The sequence below is a fragment of the Rhopalosiphum padi genome, chromosome 4, assembly GCF_020882245.1.
Source record: "Rhopalosiphum padi isolate XX-2018 chromosome 4, ASM2088224v1, whole genome shotgun sequence".
Lineage (NCBI taxonomy): Eukaryota > Metazoa > Arthropoda > Insecta > Hemiptera > Aphididae > Rhopalosiphum > Rhopalosiphum padi.
Genome location: NC_083600.1, coordinates 38,809,590 through 38,818,588, shown reverse-complemented (window position 1 = coordinate 38,818,588; position 8,999 = coordinate 38,809,590). Strand labels below are relative to the sequence as shown.

Sequence of the window (8,999 nt, the reverse complement as noted above, 5' to 3'; positions counted from 1 at the left end):
CACTGCACAAAATATGTACCACGAACGCAAAACAAGTTTTCGTGCATTATTTGAGTTGACAATTTTTTCCTGGTGAAGTTTGATTAGAAAAAAAAAAAAATACAAAAAAAAAAGGTTATAATAATATAATATTTTGCCATTCAATAAAAATAAAATAAATAATAATGCTTTATAAATATAATAACATTACTGACCGCCGTGGCAAACACAATGTCACCGTTTTTTCCCTTCGTAATTTACAATATAATATATTATGAATTAAATAAAAATCTTACATTAGCACTTTTCCTGTTCGTTTTTGCGATCGAAATAATACGAGTGATACGTGTAATGACAGCACGACGCACCACCGTATGTAAAAACTGTTCACTCGTATAACGAATCGTTCGTATTAATGTTTAAATTGCACATAAATCAAACAGCAGTTTTAGCTTTGAAAAAAAACCAATATAATAATAATATACTGTATTAATTTCCTTTTTAGTTACAAATCCAAAAATTCTTTATCGAGTTTACAAAACGATAATATGTATAAAATCATAATATTATTATTATAATAATTAAGTGCTGCGCTCGCAATAAGTTGGATGAACTGAATGTTTTTTCAAATGATAAACAAAAAAAAAAATCTATACACACGTACACATACGTATATATTTTTGAATTATTCTATACCGTTAAGATAACAACATCCAACAGGGATATGAGTAGGCTTTGTTGGCATTCTCTGTTGCAGAGTGTTGACTGTTGACACCGTTTTAAAATATGCAAAATATTCTTATTATTATTAATATATAACTATCTTAAAAAAAATATTTTTTATATAACATATAAAACAGCAGTTGGTATATTATAATATTTAAAATTAAATCATTTCATTTTTTTCGTAAAAAAATATATGTATAGTTTGTATAAAGGATATAATATTACTATTTAAGGTCCAAGATGAAATTCTTGTTTTTAATTTTTATGACAAGTATTTTAGAATTATTTGACGTACTAATTTAAAATAAAAACAATTCTTCAGTCCAAGGTTTTTGATTGTAACATGGTAAATATAGCGTTCCTAATGAGAAATAAATAACGTGTTGTGTTCGTATAACTTGTAAACGTACATCGCGCGTATGTGACGTGTTATTGACTATTGAAGTGTTATACTATATTATTGTTTACTTATTTATTCGTATTTTATAAGGTATTAACACTTAAAAGAACACAGTTTAAAAAATTAAAAAATTATTATTGTAGTTCCAATTAAATTAATAGTAAACAACTTATTGCTATAAAAAAGATATGTATATTGTATATACAAAACAGTTAAAATCGATAAAATATTTAAAATAAATATACAATTAATAACGTTAATAAAAACACGAATTACTTTGTATTTATACCATTTAATTTAATTTAAAATTTTTTAATTTCATTTATCATATAAATATTTTTTAAGGCACAGGATGTTTCGGGTCGTTCGGACACTGCGATTGTAAATTTCATCGATTGTACATAAATTCCACCGACCACTTTTTTACCTGTGATAATTCACATATCATTTTAATTATAAGAATTGTTTATGTTATTTTTTTGCTAAATGTACAGAAAGTGTCCTAGCTAGGGGTTACGCGATTTTTAATCCAATTTAAAATCAACAATCCGTGTACACATTTTTGTACACGAGAATGGTTTGGAAAAAACGTAAGTGTATACATAAAAACAAGTATGGCAAGTTATGGCGTGTACATAAAACTACGCATGGTTAAATGCAGGAAATTATGCATAACGTGTTAAAAATTCGATACGAGGTTTCTAAAAACTGAAAATGTTAAAAAAAATGCTTTGAATCACATTAATTGATAATGAGTGATTAAAGTTTGAAGACAATGGAAAATAACGATTTTAAATATTGCATATTTTTAGCGGCGTAATGAATGTAGGCTATTGAATTTACAATGGTGTATGTGTTATTTTTCATGTCTGTATACACGATAAATAGTCGATAAAATGTTTTGGTTTTCAACTTTGAGGGTAGTTTCTGGTAGAAAATTAATCCCAATTCGCCGACACCCCAGTTCGCCGACTTATTAAAAAATAAAAGTAAATAAAAATTTGTCATGTATAATTGGTTATTAATACATTGTCAGTAGATATATTATAATATGAAAATAAAAGTAGGTTATATGATATATTATTATATACAGAGCTAAGGCACATATTCTTCGTACAGTTTTTTTTCAAACGAAAGAGGCATCATTTTATTTCTGTGTTATATCCAAATAAATCTTTATTAGCAACAATCATTCCTATTTCAAAATCAATTTGAAATGTTTTTGGTTTAAAAGCTAAATCATTTCTCAAGGCAGCTTCTTTAATTATATTGAACATTCTCTTATAAGTATTATTGCTTTTATTCGGTAAAAGAGCATAAACCTAAATATAAATAAATATATGAATGTGATATATTATAATGATGTATAAAAATATGAATATATAATATAGGCATATATTTATATAATATGTTAAAATATATATTAATTTTTGAAATGATAACTACCATAACCATTGGTACCATAACATCCATTACAAAACAGTGTAATGTGTATATTTGCATGAATAATTTGGGGGCGGATTAAAATGTTCCATCCACTGTTTGCGAATCGGGAAAATTGAAACTTTGTTAATAATTTGTCGGCGAACCAAGACGTCGGCAAACTAGACTGTCGGCGAAAAGGGAATATTTTAAAAATATAATTATAATAGAAATTATATTAATTTTTTAATTTATGCCATAAGATTTTTTAATTATTTGTAGTTACCATTTATTTATTTAGAACATAATATTATAAAAAACACATATGTTTTAATTTATACCATTTAATATTTATACATTATTATTTAAACCATACTTACAAAATTCGAATTCTAATCTAAGAGATGATTAAAAGTATTCAAAATTTGATATAACCGTACTACCTTTTTTTTCGGAATCCAGTATATTTATATTATATATAATTCAAAAACCAATAACTGTAAATACTCGAAATTCTCATCAAGTATTTATATTTTATTAAGTATACATATTATAATGTTCAAAATATTTTAAATTTGTTTGAGCTATTTATAGCTATTAAGTTTTAAAATTGTTTGCTATAAATAATGATAACCATTTATCTGGGTCTAAATTATTGACAATTTAATTAAAAAAATCCCATATAAGTTGTTTTTAAATCTATATATAAATTCTAAAAATACATAGGAACAACTTTTTATATGCGTTTCAGGTTTTTTTCAAAATCATGAACATTAACTAGCTAGTAGCTACGAGAATTTAGTAATAAAAAATGTATTTAATCTTCAATTTTTATAGCTATGCCTATAAGGAAATTATATTTTTAAAATGTAAAGATTAATTTTAAAATATTATTATTCATATTTTGTATTTATTCTCATTATTTTATTGTAAGGTGGTATTGATTCAAAAATTAATAACACTAATATAATATGCTATAAATATATATTATTGTTATGATTAAATACTAATAATAAAATAAATGCAATTTTTTCGATAACTATTAATTAAATAAACTTACAGTAACACAAATTATAAACATTAATTACTATTATGGAAATATCAAAAATAAATAAACTATGAAAGTACATCAAATGAATTTATTGTGATGTAGGTTGACAGAACGCCTCCGATCAAAATCGTTTTTCGTATTCGATGACATACATTAATTTTAGATTTAATTCATCCATTACGGTGCCTCATTCGACACCTAATGTACAGCAATACGGTTAGCTACTTTCCTACGTTTTTATCGTAATTAAAAAAGTTGATATTCGTAGAAACTTGAAACATTCAAATCTTGCTTCAAATATAATTTACTATGTTATTGAAAGTTTCAAAAAATGACTAATTTTAAGCTATTTAAATATTTTTTTATTTGAAATTTTCCAATTCTATTAGTTTTTTTTTATGTGTTGATAAATAATTTTACGCTTTCTTAAAAATGCAAAATTCAACATAATAAATTGTTAATGCTATAAAACAAATTGTTAATGCTTTTCAATTAAGACAATATACCTTACTTTAGCACAATTTGTTTACTTGTATAACCATTTGAGTTCAAATTCAAAAAATTTAAAATTTTGAAAACTAAGGCTAGAAAGTGTAATAGACTATTCACTCCTCATACGGTCTTCTTATAGCAACCTAAGAATATAAAAATAGCTTTACCCAATTTATTTTTATACAACATTTTAAGTTCAAATTTTGGCGGAAAAAGATGTTTAAAAAAAACTATTTCGTTATTTTGTCGTACATAATTAAAAAAAAAAAAAATTATATTCGTGGGTTTTAAATTGTTTAACAATACATATTATTTTATTATTATTATTAATATTTTTAGGTACTATATGAAGTATAATAAAATAAAATTTAAAAAATATTTTGATTTAATTTTAAGCTATATTTATACAATGATAATATTATATGTAAATATACAAACGTAATAGATTTTTTGTATAAACCATGTAGTATGTACCCGGCAGTTTAATAATGATCAATAAAAAAACAACTCCTCATCTCGTGATAATACGCTTTAGTGATACAGTTTATCCCTTATTTTATTCACAGGGATTACCCTTAGGTGGAATATCGAAGAAAGAATACGCTGTAGATATTTATTGTTATCGCAACGGTCTCAACCTTATCAATATACATTATAATATATATATTATTCGTAAATGGTCATTTTTACTTAGCGATATCAGTTGAGGGTTAATAGTCACAACGATAAATCACAAATTATAAAATGTTTATACAGTAGATTCTTATTATGTCGAACGTATACATTCGCTATCTTGAACTAAATTAAAATCCCCTTGAAACTAGCATATTACACTTAATAGCGTTTTTCTCTCGATAACTCGAAATAAAATTAATCGTTTTTTGTTATCTCCCAAGCACACAAAGAATATTTTTATTTTTATTACGATAACATTCGGTAAAATATTTCTGAAAATATGAGCAGTATATTCAGTATAGTGATTTTGATTTCAGGCGTTGGTAGTCGATATACCGAGTTGGAAAATAAGCGCAAATTAAATGTCCTTACAATTAATTTTTACATTCTTACAAAGACAAAAGTAATATTCAATCAACTTAAATGACAGATATTTAAAAAAAAATTAATCTATTCATTATTGTTGTTCATTGATACGTATGTAGTAGGTATTAGTATTTTAAGTATCTAAACTGTTCCCCTTGGAATTCGACATAACGAGAATCTACTGTATATTAATGTTTCTCAGATTATAAACACATTTTAATCGTTTATTTTGTTTGGTTTTGACTTTTGAGATAATCGATTTGATTAAACTTTTTTTTATGTACCTTTGCAGATGATCTGCACGATCTAACTTACTTTGGCTCTTGACTACAGTGTGTGATGTATTTCGTGTACATATACCTATACCTATCTTTACATAATAGGTAATGATAAATTATCAAATAGGAAACATGGTTTTCTATGTACTTGTAGAAATATTATATCGCTTGGCGCTTACACTTTTATAGTGAGACGCATAAATCATATTTTTCTATACACTTTATTGTTGTCAACGCGTTATCATAAAATAAAAGTAGAAATGTTCGAATTCTAATGATTTTTAATTATCGAGAAAAATATAAAACACAGAATTAAAAATTAAAACAATTATTATAATAAATTCATACAAAAATCATTTTCGTAATTGTTTACAATATAATATAATATATCTAAATATATTTTTTATTTATTTATCTTATATTAGTTTTGGCAACAGTAGCCATCAAGCTTTGTCAAAAAATATGTTTTTATTAACAACTAAATATATGAATGGATGGATTCTGTTCCTTCTTGAGCAAATATTCGTTTAACAATGTAAATAACAAAAATAAGTAAAATAATAATAAAAAAAAAATATTATGGCCTAATCAAAACTTTTTCACGTTTCGATAATTATGTAATTAATATTAATATAATAAATTAAATGACCCGCCAATGATACTATAGTATCAATAATAACTAATATAAAATGAAATATAAAAATAAAAACTTATTTCAATATAATCACAGATAGGATAGTTTTAATTAACCTAAGTTTCTATAATATTCTAAATTCTAATTTCTTCTAATCGACGTCGTGAGACATACAAATTAGGTATAAAACTATATGTTGGGAAGCCAGGCATGAATAGTTGTAGTCGCCAATAATTGGCCGACACAAACTTAAAACTAATAAAATATATTATGTACATAATAGTCTATAAAGTGCAAGAGTATTTACATTAATATCGATCCGGACTATCCTGCGGTGTGGTACAGTGTCCTTTGTCGGACGATAAAATATTTGCTTAAAATCTAATAATGTGTCATGTGTGATGTGAATATATAATAATATAGTGGTGCATATATTTTAACGAGTGTCGAGTGCAATATAATAATAATATATAGTGAACATTAAATATTGTGTTTAATGTTTTATAGTGCTATTTATGTGTTAGAGTGCATTTAAAAGTGCGTAATAAGTGTGCGTGTAGGTGCAATTGTGCGAATGAAAACCAGTGCGAAAACGGTGCGTAAAATTGTGCATATATAAAAAAAAAAATGTGATGGTGCGCGTGTTAAGTGAAATAAAATATTAAAATAAAATATATAACAAAATATAAAAAAAAAAACAACGAAAGACATGAGGTACACACACGCAGCATAATAATATTATGCTACGGTTACAATGACGTATATAATATGTGCTCGGTAAACAATTTACGATTTTCCCTCCCCCCACATCCACCCCACACCCGATTACATCAAACCAAGTGTGCGGTCGTCGCGGGTCGTCAACCGTCGTTCACGTGCAAGTGTTGCAATTTTTCGACCGCGTCCGCCGTCGGGCTGGTGTAGGCTTCCGCCGCGGGTCTTTCGTTCTCCCCGTTCTCCAGCATTTCGTTGACCGCGTTCTGGGCGCGTTCTTTGACGTCAGCACGACGGTCGTGCCCGGCCGTGAACAGATTCTCCAGGCTCTTCCAATGCTTGTTCAGGTTCACCCTAGCCGACCTGGTGATCAGCCGCAGACAGTTGGCGTTGTTGTCTCGGTACGGTTTCAACACCTATGATAATAATAATGGTAAAAATCGGTCTTAGTAAAAAAATACGATAAACGACATTGTGTACAGGTAACCCCTCCCCATAATTGTGTGCTAAAAAGGACGACATTTATCAGTGGAGGGGCGGTCGCGTCCCCTGCGGGTAATGTGTATTTTATAAACACTATAGGTACAGTTAAACATATTTTGACATATTTTTATTACTCACTTGTTTCAGGTGGTTGAGACGGTTGGCGTAGGAATTTTCGTTGACGTTGCCGTGGTCCTTCGGCATCAGGCCCATTTTTGGATGTTGATGGCGCAGTGTTCGGCACATGACTGCGCCGGCGACGATTCGAACGGGTCTGTAGGCTATAATACAATATTATATATTATGTCTATATACGACGCGGGAGCGCAGAGACTCGTTCTTCCAGGTGCGTCGTTTCTCGGAGAGCGCGTCCAAAACTCACAAAGTAGCCGCCGTCGTCGTCGTCGAGTCCCGGATCGGAATGCGGTCCTGATCTCGTCTGCAGCCACCTTATATATACGTATTGTATAAACCCGCCGCCTCCTCGTCTTCGTACGCGAAGAATACAACGTACCATGTGTGTGATCGGTAGGCGCGTGCGCGTGTGTGCGTGCACACGTCCCATTGTCGTTCCCCGTATGGCATATATACACACACGTTACTAACGGCTACATAGGTTTATAGGGACCGCCCCGAAAAAAAATATTTGAAAATCTTATATAATACGTCTTATAATATTGTTATTGTGTTTCGTTTTCGTTATAATTATTATTTACAAATTACAATACATTGTATTCTATATATTTTAATATTATAACGTGTATAGGCGCTTGACTCGTATGTACGGTGTAATAACGGGTACTCGGCGAGCAGATCTAATTCTCCCACACGACGTACCTCAAAAGTGTTATCACTTTATCGACTATCAAAAACCAAAAAACATTTCACAATGATCATGATAACGAATAAATACAAAATAACATAATATACTTCTTTTTTTTTTTAAGAAAACGTTTTGGGTGTTTTTAACGCCGTGAGCTCGTGAATATAAACTTTTTTGAAATTTTATCACGAATTCGGTATTACACGCATCAATATACATTATTCACGAAATATTAACACATATAAACAGAAAATGTATTTTTGAAATTGTCTTAGGAGAACCACGAGTCATCAGCCCGAAGTTGGCTCGAATGGGCCGAATTACAAAGGGATACACGTTCAATACATCGGCACAATAAGTTTGAGAACTTGGTCCTCTCCACCACAAAAAAAAAAAGAATCGATTTCTAAACACGTACCTCATTCCTAACCTAACTACCTATAACCATCATCATCGTCATAGGTATAAATTATCGTGTCTGAGCACAAAGGCGACACGCACAACCCGACCTCAACTCTCTCGAACTGACTATATTTTGCTCGTCATGTACACAATTTATTGTTAATGCAATAAACAATAATTGTTATCGGTTTTCATTCCTGCGTAATATATTATTATTATTGTTGTTGTTTTGATATCTTTGTCCGTTTGCCGTACGCCGCTGCACACGCAAATGCTCTACGCCGCGTCATCGTCCATCCGGAGATGTGTTTTATCGGTGAGCATTACGAAGTATTATATGATTATACTCTATAAATTATATTATGATGTTAATACTGTACGCGTTTAGGGTTTTTTTTTTGTGTTTTACGTACGCACGTTCGACATGAAACTATAAAAATCATATAAATATTTTCTTCGTTATATTATAATATACGCACTCTGATATATTGTTGTTTTTGATTTTTGTTGTTATTGTCGTCATCTCCGTTTTATTATGATTTTGGCGGGACAGC

General features: G+C 28.9%; 1 protein-coding gene across 1 annotated transcript; it reads right to left on the bottom strand.

The window, feature by feature from the left end:
* Positions 1-5,701: 5,701 nt before the first annotated feature.
* LOC132930122 (uncharacterized) lies at positions 5,702-7,663 on the bottom strand. Its single transcript, XM_060995804.1, has 2 exons — positions 7,359-7,663; positions 5,702-7,153 (listed from the first exon to the last, which is right to left on the bottom strand). The coding sequence occupies exons 1-2, from the start codon at positions 7,464-7,466 to the stop codon at positions 6,884-6,886; spliced, it is 378 nt and encodes a 125-aa protein (XP_060851787.1). The 5' UTR covers positions 7,467-7,663; the 3' UTR covers positions 5,702-6,883.
* Positions 7,664-8,999: the final 1,336 nt, after the last annotated feature.

Coding starts and splice junctions, on each gene's coding strand:
- LOC132930122 (XM_060995804.1), bottom strand. CDS start 7,466: ATGTGCCGAACACTGCGCCATCAACATCCAAAAATGGGCCTGATGCCG. Junction 7,154..7,358: donor GTCTCAACCACCTGAAACAA/GTGAGTAATAAA, acceptor TTATTATCATAG/GTGTTGAAACCGTACCGAGA.